Here is a 19,954-nt window from a genome sequence, read left to right as displayed (position 1 = left end):
GCGTTCAGAGTCTGTTAATTCCTGTCATTCAGCCATAATCACACTGAAAACCTTTTCCCATGAATCACCCGAGTACAAATGACAGCTCTGCCAATCCCTTGCCCTTTTCTGTCTCGTGCACACAATACTTCTGCCATCTGTATATGTGCGGTGAATTCCATCCTGGGATGTGCTATTTGACATCTACTGGACATGTTCACTGCAGTCCTGTAAGAGTTGTTGGTTGATGAGTCACTTCTCTTCCCATCTATCCCACATACGTTCAATTGGAGACAAGTCGGAAATCATACTGGCCAGGGAACTTGCTGCATATCGTGCAGATCATGTTGAGTGTCACAGGAAGGGTGTGGATGAGCATTATCCTCTTGGAAGAACACTGCACCTACCTGTTGCAAGGATGGCAAAAGAAAAGGCTTAAAAACATTCTGCACTGACCGATCACTAGTTAACATCCCCTCCAGAGACACTGAAGGTGAATGACTGTTGTATCTTATTGCATTCCAGATCATAAGCTGTGTCTTATTGTACACCAAACCATAAAACATGGGATGCGGTCAGTACGTCGTGGACAGCTGCACTCTATGTTGTACGTGCAAATGACCATCACTTGAGTGCAGGCAGAATCTGATTTTATCGCTGAAGACCATGGTGCAGCATTCCATCTTCAAAGTGATTCTCTGATGGCACCATTCAAACCATGCATGTAAATGCTGTTGAGTGATTGGAAAGTGAGCTACAAGTTTGCATGCCTGTACTCCCGCTGCACCTAAGTGGTGCGCAACAGTCTGTGTTGACACTTCTGGGTTCACAAGCACTCTTATCTGTGCTAGCTGTACAATTTGCCACCATTGTCCTTACAATATGACGATCCTTTCAGGTGTCTGTGCAGGGTGGATGTCCAAAGCCTCGCCTATGGGCATGAGAATGTTCTCATGTCCACTGCTACCAGCATTGTTGGACAGCATGATGCATCATGTCCATCATGCGTCACAATTCTCTTGAAAGGACCATCCTGCCACTCAGAAGGCCACAGTTTGGCTGCCATCAAACTCGCAGTAGGCTGCAGGAAGCACGAGTGCATCCCCATGGCATGGTTGCCTGCTTGCTGCACACATTTGCACCACACTGAGCCTTCTGACTGTGAGCATTCCCTGTTAAAGGCGTCTACTGTCCCCCAGGTGGCATATGCCACCATGGGATCAAAATTGAAGGCATCTTTCTAGATGTACTATTCTCCACCCCCCCCCCCCCCCCCCCTACCCTCCACACAGTTAATAAGTGTTGTCTGCGTAAAATTTAGTTTTGCTAACCAAAACTTTCTGCATAAAACATACAGTATTTCATGACAAACATTCTCAAACTTGAATGTGATATTACTCTAGACACAGACAGATGGGGTACACCGACTCAGTCCTGGGAGGGGTGGGGGGGGGGGGGGGGGGGGGCGTGAGGAAGGGCACGCAGCCACCAACTGTGACTACCATTGCCATAACACATATAGCAACCAGGGAAAGGAAAAGATGATGACATGAGATGAAGTGTGTATTATCACAGTATTATTATTGAGCACATACAATATGAAAAATTATATTTTCTGATTTCAGTTTGAATTAATAAACACTCATTTATTTCTACATTCATCAACTTTATAACAACCAGTACTCTGGAATATAGTATGCCTTCTTTATTTCAGAAAAAGTAACATTTTCAATAACTCATGCTTGCCTAACATATGGTTCATAATACATTGGTGCTTCTCAGTTCATTAGTTCCTGTTGTGAGCTTACACACAATGGATTAATTTCCACAAATGTCTGTGCCATAAATTCACATATTATGTCTGTTCATTGTACTATTCACAAAAATGTTGCATCACCACTAAGGACAAGTTTACTATGAGAACCATCCTGCTCCATATACTATTGTTTTCATTTAGAAAAGTCAGAGCAACTCATTTTCTTGTCCAGCAGAAATATTTGTAGCAGTTGCGAGCAGTGAGGTTTATGCTTCAATCATTTCTATGAAATGTTCCAAATAAACTACATAAAATATAGTATGGAATAACAGTTGAATTCAGATAGAGTGCCACTCGCTACAGAAAGGCAATGCTGAGCTGCAGGCAGGCACATTTAAAGAAAGACTGCAGTTTTTTGTTGTAAAAAAAGAAAGAGAGAGAAAAAAGGCGACAGCCTCTGTTATCCCTGATGTCTGGGTGTTATGGCCCGACTGTTGTGAGATCAGCTGGAGTTGATAATGAGGATACAGGAATGGTGTGGTATGGTGAGGGAGTCGGTTAGCAGGGTATGTGTGTGGAAAAAGCTGCAATGCTGCCTTTTGAGAGTGGGCAGGTGGGAGGGGTGCTAGATGTAACTTCGTGAGGCTGTGTTTGAGGGAAAAAGGGGGAAGATTGTAGTAGAGAAGGAAAAAATTATACAGGTGATATGAGGTGGGGGTAGAAGGATTGTGAGAGTCTGGAGTGGGAGCAGGAGGGCATAGAAGTAGGTTGGGGACAGGGACTAGGGAAGGTTAAGACCAGGAAGGTTACATGAATGAGGGAGAGCTCCTACCTGTGCAATGCATAAAGCTCATTTCGATGGGAGAATCCAGATGCACCAGGCTGCAAAGTAGTTTTTGAAGTCGAATGTAGCGTGGCATGCTTGGCAACTGGATGGTCCAGCTGTTTCTTGACCACAGTTTGGTGATAAGTATTCATGCAGACAGATAACTTTTTAGTGGTCATTCCCATGTGGAATACTGCCAAGTTGGTAGACTACATAGTTGAATTTACAGGTGACCCTGCCTTTGGTGGGAAAAGAAATGCATTGACAGGAATGAATGTATGGAACAGATCTTGCATCTAGGTCTACTGCAGATGTAAGCCATTGGGTTAGAGCGGGGGGGGGGGGGGGGGGGGGGGTTAAGGATGGACAGTGGAATACTGCTTTGGGAGGTGTTGGGATGATATGACTCATTTCAGGATATAACAAGAGGTAATCGATAACTTGGTGGAGAACATGATTCAGTTGGCCTATTCCTGGGTGGTAATGAGTCATGGAGTACCTCCCGTTGTGGCTGGTCATTAGGCATGTAAGAAATGGTAGGTGATGGAGACACAAGGCACCAGAGATATGTTTATGGACAATAAGTGGAGAGTAATTTCAGTCTGTGAGGACCTCAATAAAGCTCTCAGCATAATTGGAAAGGGACTGCTCGTCCCTGCAGATGCAGCAACTATGGGTGGCAACACTGTGTGGAGGCACTTGTTGGTATGGAATGGGCAGTTGTTATCACAGTGGAAGTATTGTTCATTATTGATAGGTTTGATGTGGATGGTGGTACTTATGAAGCCATCCATGAGATGGAGGTTAATTTGAATAGGTGTTCCTCATTCTCAATCCAGATCATAAATATGTCATCAGTGAATCTGAACTAGGTCAATGTTTTGGGATTCTGGGTTTCTAGGAAGGATTCTTTTAGATGGCTCATGATTAGGTTAGCATAAGATGGTGCCATGCGGGTGACAATGCCTATACCACAGATCTGTTTGTTGGTGCTGCCTTCAGATAGAAGTAATTGTGGGTGAACATATAGGTGGTCATGATGAGCAGGAAAGAGGTTGTAATTTTGGAGTCAGTCGGGTACTGGGAAGGTGATGTTCATTGGTGGAAAGGCCATAGGCTTTGTGGATGTTAGTGTAGAGGGAATTAGCATTGGCAGTGACATGTAGTGCACCAGTTGGTTAAGGGACAGAAATAGTCAAGAGACTGTAGTGTAAATGCTTAGTCTGTTATGTAAGAGGGTATATCTTGAAAGCACATGTCTGAGTGCCCTTATCATGGTAACATTCTCAACATTTCAGTTCCAAAATTTGCAGATAGTTTTTTGTGCACACATACGTTCTTCAGCACCCAAAAAGAGTTATGATAATGTAGGTAACATCTGTGACATTGAAGGTGAGATTTGAGACAGTAACGCCTCTTGACATGCCACATTATCTTTCTTTCTTCTTAGGTATATATTCAGTAAGAATTCATACCTTTATACTTCTTATTTACTGATGTACATGTTATCATCATCTTCTCCTTCTTTGTTTACTTTTTCTAGTCTGTAGCTTGTAATAGAAGTGTCTCCATGTTTTCCTTTTCCTCTCTTGCAAATTCTTATCGTTTAAATTAAATTATGCTGTGAACAAAGAGACTGGTTTGCATTTACACTAAACAAAACACTAATAAATACATATTCACATATTGCTTGTAACTTGGGATCTAACAAAGTTAGAAACTTGCACAAAAAATCAATTTGAGAAAAGTAGTTCAGATTAAAGTCCATAAATATATTATTGATTACAGCCATGGTTTCCAAGTATAGTGCAATTTTTACATTTCATTGTTGTTATACTTATTTTTAAAACATACAGTTTAGCAGATGGTTGTTTAAATAATTGTTCTGAGATATTTTAGTGGTTTGCTTCAGAAACAGCATGATAGGAAGAACCATCTGCAAAAGATCTTCTCTCGTTGGCTGCCAGATATGAAAATAATGGCACTAGATAAGTGTGATGAGGCACTGAATGTATTACGCCGTGCTGGGAGCCAGAAGCTTCGCTCAGTTACTTATCGTGACCGTCGGCCACATATGCTGGTGGAAGAAATAGAATTTGTTGCAGATTCACAGGTAACAACATGTCTCGGTTTATTTTCATGTATTCATTGCCATATGTCTGGTTGTTTAATGTGGATTGGTACACCTGTATATGTATACCAGTTTTTGGCCCATGTTTGCTAATAATTGTATCATTATTGCGGTTCATATTAAATGTGGTGTATACTAGTGGACTAGATTGTAGCTTATAGCAGTGTTCTAAATTAACTACAGTTATACAAGCAAAGATGGAACACGAGTAATTTAAATAATCATATGCCTTTGTTAAGATAGTAATGTTTGCTGCATGTTTCTTTTTAATATATGGGTTGTCCAAATTTCATCAAATCGGGAACATAATTATTCTAATGTTAGAAATGAAAAGAGTAATTTGGTTGCATGAAGCCTCATAGAAATCTAAAGCCAGAAACTTTATACACCCATTCATCCACATATCAACTCTGTAATTTACAGAAAAAAATAAAAGTAAGCAGGAAATGCTTTTGAATGCATTTGTTTATGCCATTTGTCAAAAAATCTTAGTTTGCAACCATTCTAGAAGTTGTTTATTTTCATCCATGAAAACCAGAATGAAAAATATTTTGGAAGTTATTGAAAAGGTTTAAAACCATGGCCATTAATGAGTATTTACTGCAAACTGATAATCCATTTCCCCAAACTTCATACTTCTGTCATAATCTACTGTATTAAAGCTTAACTTCTTCCTGTTTGTTCTGTAAGTTCAATAAAAGTTTGATCATTACCTGAGTTCAGTAACATATTAATACAAACAGATGAATTTTATGTGATTGTTCTCCCCATTTCAGGAGGGGGACCATGGCACATTGAAGGTGTCAGGATATCTGCGTGGTCATGCACTGTCAGTAAATGGTTTGCTTCATATTCCCAATTGGGGTGATTTCCAGATGGAAAAAATTGAGGCTCCATCAGACCCATACCCCATTTCTGTAGCCCATAAGAAACATTCAGAGTCAGAAACACGTTTGCTGGAAGAAGCAGATCCATCTAAGCAGGTACATGTATAAATTGCTGCATTTTTGTATAATATTGTTTCCTATCCTTTCTTAAAGACAGAAGAACATGTATGTAATAATCATCGGCAATTATTAGTGATCTACTTGTGTGTTTGATGTATAATGTTTTTAATCTGTTTGAGTTGTGGAGACCATCAATTGCTTTTCAGAAATAAATTCCACAAGGAATTTTCATTGAGGATATGGCAATTTATGTCTATTTTTAGGTTTTTTTTGTTGTATCACCTGAAATGTTGTAGGGTACAAAGTGTTGAAACAGCTGCAGTTTGTATTTGACCTGTTCCTCTGCAGCAACGTCAAATTTGTGGAATGGTGGAGTCGATCAGTGTCTGCTGCCATTGACGTCAGCCTGGGCGATGCGTTGAAGAAGGGCTTGCTGCAGGAGCTGTCAGTCCTCCAATAACAATGTCACCTTGTCCATCAGTTGTGCGAATTGCATCGACTGAAACTTAAGCAGCTCACATAATGATACAGGTTTCTCATGTGGAATGGCCAAGCCCAGAAAAGAATAAGCAACAAGTTGTGACAAGAATATCCACCAAAAAAGAGCTCCCTCAAACTTAAAGCTAAACACTGTTCACTCCTGAAACAGGGAAAAAATAAAGAAATAAAAATATTGAATGGCAGTCCTCCATCGGAGGTGATCAGACACAGTACTGGAAAATTAGAGGGTGCCACTTCTGCTCTGGCAATACAGTTGTGGAGATAGTGAAGTAGTGCCAGAAAATAGAAGACAATAGAGCAACCAGCCTCTGCCACCAGTAATTTATTGTATCCATGATGGAGGTACAACAGATAACAGAAGACGTGAGTAAGCAGCACAGTTTATTCCTCCACAAAAGAAGACAGAAACAGAAATATATGTAACTTCAGTGACTCGACTAGTATTGCCACTGCTACAGCAGTTAGCAAAGTCTGTGGATGAGTCTGGTGGTCAGATTGCTGAATAGTAGAAATCACAAGAAATTCCAGTTTCAAGTAGAAATGAAGTTCCGATGGCTGACAAAAGTGCCTTTGCTAACAGCACAACATAGCCTGCAGCACCTCTCCTGGGCTCATGACCATATCGGTTGGACCCCAGATGACTGGAAAACATGGCCTGCTCACACATGTCTTGATTTCAGTTGGTAAGAGCTGATGGTAGGGTTTGAGTGTGGCACAGACCCCACAAAGCCATGGACCCAAGTTGTCTATAAGGCAGTGTGAAAATTGGTGGTGGCTCCATAGCAGTATAGGCTGTGTCTACATGGGCAGCATAGCCCACTGTTTCTGCAGGGGACTTCCAACAACTCGTTGAGCCCCTCCCATGTCGAGATGCAGCATTACGCTGTGCAAAAGGTGGTCTGATATATTAGGGGGTATCCCATGATTTTTGTCAGCTCAGTGTATGTGGGTCACAAAAGTGTTGCAAATAGAGTTAATAGTGAAGAAATACTAAAGCAAAATGTACTGCTTGATGCCAAAGTAGTAAGCAATAAACTTATTCCTTTAATTATTTTGTGGTGGTGTCAATGAGAGAAAGTATCAGAAAGGTTTGAAATTATGTGTAAGTTTATTGGAAGTCATAAAGTGCTCTCAATCTCAAATATTGGATGAACATAGTGTGGATAGGTAATTTGTGTGTGATGAGTTACGGTGCCTCAAGACATATACACAGTTTCTAACTTTAATTCTTAACTTATTATGTTAAACCTTTAGCATTAGATTGTAGCTCTCAGTGAGTAAAGTATGACAGCATTTTAAATTTTTAAGTTCCGTTACTAAGTATATGAAACACTGAAATTTAAATTTTTGTTACTCAAAGAAGCTGTTAGATACACAACGTAATTCTGGGACTGTTTGGATTTAGCCATGTAGGACTATAGATGGTTCACATAACCAAAGATCTTGGAAAGGTCATAGAATATACCCACAGGGGCCTCGCCTTAAACAGCAGCACAATGTCGCTGGAATAAAGGCAGTGACCACTGCTTTGAGAATGTGAAGACGAATCTGTTATTTGTCAGCATAAAATCATAATTTCATATTAATGATATGATACCTCAGAGAACACTTGGAGGAAGGCACGTGGTATGTTTCGTTAGAATAAGTGGATTCGGTCTTTGCTACAGTTCATCCTCAGATCCATACTGTTCTGCAAAGTGCAGGAGTTTCATTTGTGGATATTTGTGGATCTGAAGGTGAGATATAACAAAAAAAAAAAAAAAATATCCCAGACCCCACCTTTCTTTGCTATAAAACCGAAAGATTAAGATTGGGAGCTGTGCCCAGAGAGAGAAGTGGGTCATGTTTTCCAGCACAAATGGGGCAGGGACAGTAGCAACACAAAATAGTCAGTTACGAACTGATGAATTTTGTGCTGTGAGAACTCTCTACAATTTGTGTAGAAAAGAGTTTTTCCCTTCTACCTGTGCCATTTTTGATATTTATGTGGATTTTGTGGTTACAGTAGATGGATGTTAAACAAATACGTTTCATAAATAGATGGTGTAGTTATCAGTATTCCTACAAAATAGTTTAGTGAGAACTAGATTCTAAGTTTTGTTTGTTGCTAAGTTTGCTTCATTATTCAGTGGTAGTTTTAGTTTTTACAATTCTTTGTCACTCTGTTTCTGACATCTTCGATAACACTGTAGGAGTCACTACTGAGTGAAAATCCTATAGATCCATTGGATGCAGAACAAACATGGCCCACTGCAGAAGAAATAGCTGAAGCTGAGAAGGAGCAAAAGGCCCAGCGGTTGGTTAAGAGAGTGCCAAAAGGCATGTCTGACTATCAAGCTGCTTGGATTCCGGACTGTGATGCAGGTGTGATATTCTTCCACTTTTTCCTTTTGACATCCCAAATGTATTCTTTCACTGTGTGATTTGTTATTATCTGTTAGTAATGTTTTTGTGTATAATCCAAATTGTAAACCATTTTGGGGTCCTAAATTACAGAAGTTGACAGTGATGATGAAAGTGATATCAGTGAGAATCCAGCAATGGATGCTCAATCAGAAATGAGTTCAGAGAATGATTATGAAGAAAATGAAGATGAGTATGAAACAGTATCAGTGTCTGAAGCAGGAGAGGATGCTGAAAAATATGATGAAAAAATGGACATGGAGGAAGAAAAAGAAACATTAAAAAAATTAAAAGGTGTGTATTTCTCTACTTTATTCAGCTGTAAGTATTATTGTGCAGTGCAACTACGTTTACTGTGCTGTCACCTCTGCCTGCCATCATTGCAATTCCACAGCAATTTTTTCATGAAAACCCTTGATAATATTCTGCTACAGTGTTTTTAGTGCTATATTTATGTAATAAAAACATGAAACTAGAAGTGAGATTGAAGTGTTTATTTAATTGCCATTGTTGAGATGCATGTCATGAAAAACATAAAGTAATTAAGTAGTGTGTGCGACAGAATGTGATTCCAAACAGTTGGGAATTATTTATTCTGTATATGGCAAGTGGATAACAGTGCTTGTGACAGAAGAGCTGAATAGATAACTCATACAAAGCGGTAGTTAGAAAGCAGTTTTGGTGATATGTGGTATGGTGACAGAAATAGGAAGTGGTCAGAGTGAAGATGTGGTTCACCATGTAACTGATGCTCTTCACTACTTACTGTAGAAAGCAGATTGTACAAAATAACTACATAGGCATGTTGTATAGGATTAATTTATTCAGGAACTTGATTCTCCATTTCACATACACGTTAAGCCTGAAGTTTGGTTAGAGAAAAAATTTTCAAAGTTGTTAGCTGTTCCTTAACATTTCAGATTATCATTATTATTTCTTTTCTTTCTCAGACGTTATGTCTGGTTAAAAATGGAAAGTGACGCGGATCTTGATCAAGCGTGACTTCCTTTTAACTGTACGGTATATGTTACATTGCATTTAGGAACTTTCGGGTAATTGAACAGGTATCAATAATTACAGATTTCTGTAGTTGTATATATAAGTTTGGATGTAGCTGTATTGCGTTGATGTACTGGTGGATATTGTGTGGTATGACTCCTGTAGTTGATGTATAATCGGTATAATGTCAACTTTATCCTGATGCCACATGTCCTTGACTTCCTCAGCCAGTTGGATGTATTTTTCAATTTTTTCTCCTGTTTTCTTCTGTATATTTGTTGTATTGGGTATGGATATTTCGATTAGCTGTGTTAATTTCTTCTTTTTATTGGTGAGTATGATGTCAGGTTTGTTATGTGGTGTTGTTTTATCTGTTATAATGGTTCTGTTCCAGTATAATTTGTATTCATTATTCTCCAGTACATTTTGTGGTGCATACTTGTATGTGGGAACGTGTTGTTTTATTAGATTATGTTGTATGGCAAGTTGTTGTTGTATTATTTTTGCTACATTGTCATGTCTTCTGGGGTATTCTGTATTTGCTAGTATTGTACATCCGCTTGTGATGTGATCTACTGTTTCTATTTGTTGTTTGCAAAGTCTGCATTTATCTGTTGTGGTATTGGGATCTTTAATAATATGCTTGCTGTAATATCTGGTGTTTATTGTTTGATCCTGTATTGCAATCATGAATCCTTCCAACTCACTGTATATATTGCCTTTTCTTAGCCATGTGTTGGATGCGTCTTGATCCATGTGTGGCTGTGTTAGATGATACGGGTGCTTGCCATGTAGTGTTTTCTTTTTCCAATTTACTTTCTTCGTATCTGTTGATGTTATGTGATCTAAAGGGTTGTAGAGGTGGTTATAAAATTGTAGTGGTGTAGCCGATGTATTTATATGAGTGATCACTTTGTGTATTTTGCTAGTTTCTGCTCGTTCTATAAAGAATTTTCTTAAATTGTCTACCTGTCCATAATGTAGGTTTTTTATGTCGATAAATCCCCTTCCTCCTTCCTTTTTGCTTAATGTGAATCTTTTTGTTGCTGAATGTATGTGATGTATTCTATATTTGTGGCATTGTGATCGTGTAAGTGTATTGAGTGCTTCTAGGTCTGTGTTACTCCATTTCACTACTCCAAATGAGTAGGTCAATATTGTTATAGCATAAGTATTTATAGCTTTTGTCTTGTTTCTTGCTGTCAATTCTGTTTTCAGTATTTTTGTTAGTCTTTGTCTGTATTTTTCTTTTAGTTCTTCTTTAATATTTGTATTATCTATTGCTATTTTTTGTCTGTATCCTAGATATTTATAGGCATCTGTTTTTTCCATCGCTTCTATGCAGTCGTTGTGGTTATCCAATATGTAATCTTCTTGTTTAGTGTCTTTCCCTTGACTATGCTATTTTTCTTACATTTGTCTGTTTCAAAAGCCATATTTATATCATTGCTGAATACTTCTGTTATCTTTAGTAATTGGTTGAGTTGTTGATTTGTTGCTGCCAGTAGTTTTAGATCATCCATGTATAGCAAATGTGTGATTTTGTGTGCGTATGTTCCAGTAATATTGTATCCATAATTTGTATTATTTAGCATGTCGGATAGTGGGTTATTATTATTATTATTATTATTATTATTATTATTATTAATTTTATTATTTACTTTGTGCCTTTTGAGTCAAAAACAACGAAATCAATATTCATGTATTTGGAGTTCAAAGAAAAGCAATGAAATAATGTGGGGATGTTGTACTAATTAATATTCAAGAAATTAAATAATAAGATATAGTGGTAGATTCATCATTTGTGAGTTTAACACCTTGAGTTCCAATCACGTCAATTGACGGGATGCGGGAATTTCTGTGGAGTGCCGATCACATCATTTAACATGATCTGCTTTCTCCTACTTTTAAATGTGAAATCACGTTTATTGACGGGCTCGATCAGCCTTCATTGCCGTACTTGGTACATGTAGTGTCCAAAACAGCTGACAGATCGCATACATTTAGTTCCTCAAACGGCCGATAGATCACATTCGCTGTATGAACCCACGCAGGTAGAAAGTGGCGTCTGCTCGTTGAGTACATAAGTAAATGGGCATGGCTTCATGCTCTCTTACAGATGACGAAATTTTGTGTGAATATTTATGGACTTAGGATACCAGTTTTCTGTTAATGGATGTAAAACCACAGATTATGAGGAATAAAATGTCAGTAAAACATGTTATTCATTTCCGTAAACTTTTGTATATTTTGTAAAACCTTACAATCATTAAAAATATAAGGAAAAAAAAAAAAAAAACGAAATGATCAAAGGAGCTGCATATACATTTTCTGGAAGATGATGATGCTGGCTTTCATAAAAAGTTAGTACCACAACAAAATGTTGGCTAGTTTTCTGTAAAACAAATGTACAATATTAGCAAAAAATGCTGGCATTCTAAGAAATGACGCAGTTTACATGGCCGGCAGCAAAGTGTTAGAAGTCACTATCTTAATATTTCTCAATCTGTAACTCAAAGAAACAATGTAAAATGCAACTAATGTTTTTTCTTATGTAACACCTAATAAATTAACAAAGAGATTGCAAATTTAGTGGGATGTATTAGAAGTTAGAGTTGGAAATAACACCTCTCCTTTACTCAAAAACTAATGAAAGTAGGATGAGAAAATAGTATCCATTTTATGTCACCAGATGCAACACAACCATTAGACAAGGGCTATAATGGTGTAAACAACAGATGTGATCAATATAATTTACAAGCACAGTTTACTATGTGACAAATTTTTTCATAATGAATTTCATTGTATTTTAGATGGCAACTAAAATTCTGGTTTCACAGAAAAATACAGCCACCCATCCACTGTCTCCTCCCCCCCCCCCCCCCCCCCCCACCCCCTTTTTTTTAAAAATCTTGCTTTATCAGTGTATAACGCAGCTATAACTTTTAGCTTCAAATTTATATGTATCCATTTCATAAAATTTTAGAAGCCCGAGAAGATAAAATTTTCCCTGATGAACGTGACACTCCGCAGGACATACCAGCAAGAACACGATTTCAAAAGTATCGAGGCCTGCAGTCATTTCGGACATCACCATGGGATCCGAAAGAGAATTTGCCTCAGGACTATGCTCGTATTTTCCAATTTGAAAATTTTGAAAGAATGCGAAAAAGGCTTTTGAAGGAAGATGATATGGAGGGAGCTCTGGTAAGTTGAAAAGATATTACTGAAATAAATTACTTCATGGTACTGATGTCATAGCATTTTTCCTCACTTAATGTATGATTTTTCCTAAATATTGATAAGATATCATTGATCTTAAGTAAGGTATCTTCATTTATCAGAAAGTTTACCATACCCATAGCTTTTTATCTGACTTTGCGCAGCTGTAATATATCCCTCAAAGAATGAATGTGTAGTAATAAAATAAAGGTGGGAATTTAAGGAGATGGGACCTGGATAAACTAACTAAACCAGAGGTTGTACAGAGTTTCAGGGAGAGGGTAAGAGAACAAATGGCAGGAATGGGGGAAAGAAATACAGTAGAAGAAGAATGGGTAGCTTTGAGGGATGAAGTAGTGAAGGCAGCAGAGGATCAAGTAGGTAAAAAGACGAGGGCTAGTAGAAGTCCTTGGGTAGCAGAAGACATATTGAATTTAATTCATGAAAGGAGAAAATATAAAAATGCAGTAAATGAAGCAAGCAAAAAGGAATACAAACGTCTCAAAAATGAGATCGACAGGAAGTGCAAAATGGCTAAGCAGGGATGGCTAGAGGATAAATGTAAGGATGTAGAGGCTTATCTCACTAGGGGTAAGATAGATATTGCCTACAGGAAAATTAAGGAGACCTTTGGAGTTAAGAGAACCACTTGTATGAATATCAAGAGCTCAGATGGAAACCCAGTTCTAAGCAAAGAAGGGAAAGCAGAAAGGTGGAAGGAGTATATAGAGGGTCTATACAAGGGCGATGTACTTGAGGACAATATTATGGAAATGGAAGAGGAGGTAGATGAATATGAAATGGGAGATATGATACTGCGTGAAGAGTTCGACAGAGCACTGAAAGACCTGAGTCGAAACAAGGCCCCCAGAGTAGACAACATTCCATTAGAACTACTGACGGCCATCTGGTGAGCAAGATGTATGAGACAGGCGAAAAACCCTCAGACTTCAAGAAGAATATAATAATCCCAATCTCAAAGAAAGCAGGTGTTGACAGATGTGAAAATCACCGAACTATCAGTTTAATAAGTCACGGCTGCAAAATACTAACTCGGATTCTTTACAGACGAATGGAAAAACTAGTACAAGCTGACCTGGAGGAAGATCAGTTTGGATTCCGTAGAAATATTGGAACATGTGAGGCAATACTGACTCAACGGCTTATCTTGGAGGCTAGATTAAGGAAAGGCAAACCTACGTTTCTAGCATTTGTAGACTTAGAGAAAGCTTTTGACAATGTTGACTGGAATACTCTCTTTCAAATCCTAAAGGTGGCAGGGGTAATATACAGGGAGGTAAAGGCTATTTACAATTTGTACAGAAACCAAATGGCAGTTATAAGAGTTGAGGGGCATGAAAGGGAAGCAGTGGTTGGGAAGGGAGTAAGACAGGGTTGTAGCCTCTCCCCGATGTTATTCAATCTGTTTATTGAGCAAGCAGTGAAGGAAACAAAAGAAAAATTCGGTGTAGGTATTAAAATCCATGGAGAAGAAATAAAAACTTTGAGGTTCGCCGATGACATTGTAATTCTGTCAGAGACAGCAAAGGACTTGGAAGAGCATTTGAACGGAATGGATGGTGTCTTGAAGGGAGGATATAAGATGAACGTCAACAAAAGCAAAACGATAATGGAATGTAGTCGAACTAAGTCAGGTGATGTTGAGGGTATTAGATTAGGAAATGAGACACTTAAAGTAGTAAAGGAGTTTTGCTATTTGGGGAGCAAAATAACAGATGATGGTCGAAGTAGAGAGGATATAAAATGTAGACTGGCAATGGGAAGGAAAGCGTTTCTGAAGAAGAGAAATATGTTAACATAGAGTATTGATTTAAGTGTTAGGAAGTCGTTTCTGAAAGTATTTGTATGGAGTGTAGCCATGTATGGAAGTGAAACATTGACGATAAATAGTTTAGACAAGAAGAGAATAGAAGCTTTCGAAATGTGGTGCTACAGAAGAATGCTGAAGATTAGATGGGTAGATCACATAACTAATGAGGAGGTATTGAACAAAATTGGGGAGAAGAGAAATTTGTGGCACAACTTGACTAGAAGAAGGGATCGGTTGCTAGGACATGTTCTGAGGCGTCAAGGGATCACCAATTTATTATTGGAGGGCAGTGTGGAGGGTAAAAATCGTAGAGGGAGCCCAAGAGATGAATACACCAAGCAGGTTCAGAAGGATGTAGGTTGCAGTAGGTACTGGGAGATGAAGAAGCTTGCACAGGGTAGAGTAGCATGGAGAGTTACATCAAACCAGTCTCAGGACTGAACACAACAACAACAAAATGACTGAACTTTAATATTCCAAAAGCTAACTGTTAGGATACCGAACACATCACAATGACCTCAGCAGGAGCACATTAAAAAGCTTGAATAAATACAATTTTAATGTTCACTGGTATTAAAACTCCTGCTAGGCTGAAGATGGCTTCATTACCTCCTATTTTTGGATGTCTTTGAGTCAGGCGCAGAGTTATCATTGGAGAGCAAAATGCTTGGTGACGGCAGACCATGACGATATAAAGTATAATACAGCAGATGCTTTGCATTATGCAGAAACAGTAATTGGACTATATAATAAGAAATTTAGATTGCAAGGCTCGGCTTGTTAATGCAAATGTGTATATAATAGCGTAGTGATGGTGCAAAATTGACACATTACCAAACCAGTCGCTTCCCAGTGTAGTAAAATAGCTGAAAGGTAAACAAACTCTGTATACGTAATTAGTAAAGGAATATGGACCAGTTGGCTCTAAATAAAAATATAAATGAACATAAATAAAGTCATTGTTATAACTAAAATTACAGAGGACAAGGAAATGCATCCTTACTCAGGGTGCATACAGCCTGAGACAACTGGGAAATCTGGGAAAAATCCAGGAATTTTTTACAATTTCTGAAATTTTTCATAGTTTTAGTTTTCAGTTAAATTTTTGTAATTTTGATTGGTAGAAGCTGATATGCCAACAAAGAATTTTACTCTAGCCACTGCTGCAGAATAATACTGCAGCAATGAAACAAACAATGAATCACAGTGCACACACAAGTGTCTGTTGACAGCAAAATGTGTCAAAGACTGTGCAGTACTTAGTAACAAGGAACTGCTTTTGATGCGTCTTTCTCATGGGCCTTGTTTTGATGATCTTGATGTCCCAACTTTTAACATTTCTAACAGCTCAGAGGAAAATATTGCGAATGGAGGCTTGAGTGTTACTTTCAAAGTAAATTTCCGTTCACGCAAGGTAAATTGTTACGTGTAAGAAACTGTGATGTGTTTCTTAAATCACACACAGCATTAGACTTTCATTCAAAACTTAAAGCTGAGGACCAGCTACTTAGAAAAATTTTGGGGCCATAAGACCAGCCATTTATGTCATTATTTAAAATTTTGCTGGCACATTTGTGTTTGATGTATCTGAAAGGGAACACACGCAAAAAAGACCAATATTATATGTGAAAGCTTAGCTTTCCTTGTAGCTGTACAGTGGGTCCAGACCCCCCTCCCCATCACCTAAATCAAATTATACATGAGCTGGTTGCTTGTAGTAACATAGATGAATATCTACACGCTACCATTAGTCAGCAAGGCCAGCTAGAGATTTAAGCGATAGTTTATGCATAAGTTTGTACCAAGAAAGAAGAGAGGGACTGGCTTTGGCAAGTTAAAAATATGTATCACTACTGCAATAGCCTAATTACCTATCTATTAGCAGTTTAATGTGAACACTGGAGTCATTAATTGGAGGCTGGTAGGACTTTTGGGCTGAAATGTTTCAGTATTTCACGAGGCAGCAGAGCAATAAATATCATTACAGATAACATTAAATTAAAATCAGTGTATAAAAGTACACTTTGATTTGTCTGCATTACCCAAAAATCGCATTGGTCAACAAACTATCACCCAAACGGCCATGGTTGCATTTATATTGCTAAGTACCATCCAATCTGATCACAGGTGGTAACTCAGTTGTGAAAACCAATTCCAATCCAGAAGGATGGGGAAGGATTTGTGAAGAGCGGAAGAGGTATGTGATGACAGCACATTCTATAGTTTGTTCATTTGTAAAAGAGTTTTTTCAGCAGGCTGCTTCTCAATTTAGGGGGAAGTGGCAGGGTCAGCTTGGTGCTGTAGGCCAAAGCCAGTTCTTTCTGAATTCCTTTCCTTCATAACATATTTCAGTTCCATTAGAGATCAGCAATTCTGCTTAAATGAAAAGAGCTGCATCAAAGGCAAACCGAGCTCCTCTTTGGGGACTTCTGGCTTAGGCTTTTGCATTTGTCTGCTGGGACCTTCTTTCATGCAGAAAATGATCTTTCTTACATTTGCAAGATGTTGCAGATGCATAAGTAAATTAGGAAATTTGGGAAAATGTAAGGTTGAATAATTCCAGATCCTTTGCATTTTCACCACCAAAATTTGTTCTACCTTCTCTGTCAAACAGAGATCTCTTTATTTCAAAAGTCCTTTCAGTAATAATGAAGGTTTCCCAAAAAGTTAGTTCCCATCTGCCCCTGGTTGTTTCCTCAGCTCAAAACCATACTTAAAGAAGAGTGCAAAATGACCTTGGAGGGTGAAGCAAGATTGGAACATGACTGCTTCTTAGTGGTTTGCCAAAATACAGTTCTCATAAGTGACAAGATTATATCCCCACTTGGTGAAAGCTCAGAGTTCATTTTTGAATAAATTGGTTTTTGTTCTTTATGGAAATTTACAGAATAAATTAAAAACATGCCTTTCTGTAAGATTGTCTTTAACAAATCGAACCACCATCCCCTTTGTCAAAATCTTGGCTATGCCCTTCCCATTAACTTTTCCTATTTGTGTGTTCGCGTTACTTAACAACGATGTTACTATTAGCCGACTACATCACGTTTTCAGTTGAATAGGTACGTGGCATGATGGAAACTGATTAATAATTGCTTGAATAATTGGAAAAATTGATTGGAAAGAATAGTTGAAAGAAATTTGAAGGTAATTTATGAATCTGTGCACAATCCTGGGTGAACTTTAAGTGAAACCAATATCAGCCTTTAAGTGAAACCAATATCAGCAGACCTTTAATATCAATATATTCAAGGTCAAGGAACACTCCTCCAGATACTGCATAAATTCTTCTTGTCTACACCGAACCTCTTGATGCAGGATCTCGGTGGTGAGTGAAAAGACGAACAGATAGGAGTTGACCTCTTAACCATGAGAATAAATTTTGCTTTTCCAATTACTTTTTATAACACTTTTAATGAACAGTTGAAATTCACATTTTTAACAATGCTGGGATGATGGATCCAAGCATATGTCCGTACGCTACCACTTCTCGAAACAAAAGGGGTGAAGATACAGGAATTAATAAACTGAAGAGTGTATTTCTTACTTTGTGTCATACAGGTATTTAACGATGTATCAAAACATTATCCTTACCATAAAACAACTCTTTAATTTACCTGTAACTCATTCACTGTACATGTAGCTTATAGATAAGAAAAGAATGAAAAAAATAATATCATTCAGCACACTGTGCTCTGAATATCTGCTGTCATTAGCCAGCGATATCATTTGATGGAACTTCAGTTTATACTTCCATAATATAAAAATGTGCAGTTTAAGTTTTGCCACGCTTCAAAGATCTTTCCAAAATACATTGTTTTTTTCTGGGTTTCATTTCCTAAAGTGCTAGGTATAGAACCTTCACCTTTCAAAGGACTGATAAGTTTTACAGCTTCCAGGATCCGTGTACTGTTACTTAACAGAGAAAAAATCACCAACGGTATGATGCATTTACACCTGGGAAAAAGTGTAATTTTAAACAGGCAATCTGGCAAAAACTGGAAATTCTTTTTCATGTCCACATATATACCCTATTACATGAAGACAGTCGCAAGATAAAAGTTTAATAAGAAGGGTACTTCACTTGTTGCATTTTTTTTAAAACAGAAAGTGAATGAAAATCAAAAAGATACATTTAGTATAATTATATAAGTTCGGCTAGAAAATCAAAATGATTAGTTTACTGACATTACAAATACAGTGCTTTGCTGCTAGGTGTATTTATTGTTTCAGCATTTGATGATTCTGTTGCAAGTACATAAAATGATGTTAGTATTTGTATGAAATGTTGCAGACTGTCGTATTTCACAAACTGAAATGATGAGATGATCTATAATATGTTACTAGGCACACAATTTTAAATTATAGTTGAATATATCAGCTTTTGTATTTTTTTGAATATCCCACCTACTATTAACGGAGTATACCAACAAGAAATAATAAAAGGCTGCAAATATCTAAATTCTTAAGTGTGCATTGTGATGATAACTTAAACTGGAAAAAGCATATAGTAAACATGCTGAAACCTAAGATTTGGTTACTTTTGCCGTAAAATAAGCATCAACTTTGTGAATATGGAAATCTGTAAGCTAACATATTTTGCATATTTTAATTATGTCTTATGGAATATTGTCAACAATACATCTGAGTTTGAAAGTAATAAAGATATTTTGAAGAACAACACTAAAAAGAAAAATGGTGTGCTTATCATTTAGCAAATGGAACTTCATCACTGAATAAGATGAAATATGCAGTTGTAAAACTCTTAGACAATCTGTCCATGAAAATAAAATACATGACAGTGCTTCTTTTATGCAATATATTAATTCATTAATATACATAATAATTCATTTATAAAGAAAGCATATAGCCATGTAAATATTTTTCTTTCTTTTTAAAAGTATATGTTCAGTTAATATGTTCCACGTCACAACAGTTGTGAATGTAATCTACAGAATACACAACTGACTGACTAAACTAAATATTGTTGTAAACAAGTCAAGGCATTGATAACATAATCATATTGTTGGCATTATTCATAATTATTTACTTTTTTTAAACTGAACTGGAATTAACTACTTCGAGAATTTGCTTGATTTTGGAAAATTCAGGAAGTGAACTTCTCCATATAATAATGTAATCTCGTTTCTATGGGCAATAAAGTGTGAAATAGGGAGAGATGATGATAGCATTTCTGTGTAAAATAATTCAGTACGAATCTTGCTGCACTATTTGTAAGGTTTACTGTAATTTGCTCATCTACAGTTGTTAATCCAAACCAGCACAAAATTTTAAAATCTCTCCAGCTACATGAAGTATTATATCAATGGTAAGTTTTTCATTGATTCAAATTTTCTAATCT

At 37.4% G+C, this 19,954-nt stretch overlaps 1 protein-coding gene across 1 annotated transcript in view; it reads left to right on the top strand.

Annotated features, from left to right (window-relative positions):
* The window catches only part of LOC126473296 (pre-rRNA-processing protein TSR1 homolog), an 86,501-nt gene that overhangs the window by 47,283 nt on the left and 19,264 nt on the right, over positions 1 to 19,954 (top strand). Inside the window, exons 4-8 of the mRNA XM_050100264.1 lie at positions 4,474 to 4,674; positions 5,469 to 5,675; positions 8,333 to 8,504; positions 8,637 to 8,837; positions 12,529 to 12,749. Coding sequence (XP_049956221.1) covers positions 4,474 to 4,674; positions 5,469 to 5,675; positions 8,333 to 8,504; positions 8,637 to 8,837; positions 12,529 to 12,749 — 1,002 coding nt within the window. The remainder of the gene's footprint in view (positions 1 to 4,473; positions 4,675 to 5,468; positions 5,676 to 8,332; positions 8,505 to 8,636; positions 8,838 to 12,528; positions 12,750 to 19,954) is intronic.

The sequence above is a fragment of the Schistocerca serialis genome, chromosome 4, assembly GCF_023864345.2.
Source record: "Schistocerca serialis cubense isolate TAMUIC-IGC-003099 chromosome 4, iqSchSeri2.2, whole genome shotgun sequence".
NCBI lineage: Eukaryota > Metazoa > Arthropoda > Insecta > Orthoptera > Acrididae > Schistocerca > Schistocerca serialis.
Note: the sequence above shows the minus strand (reverse complement) of the source record. Positions and strands in the feature narration are given on the sequence as shown.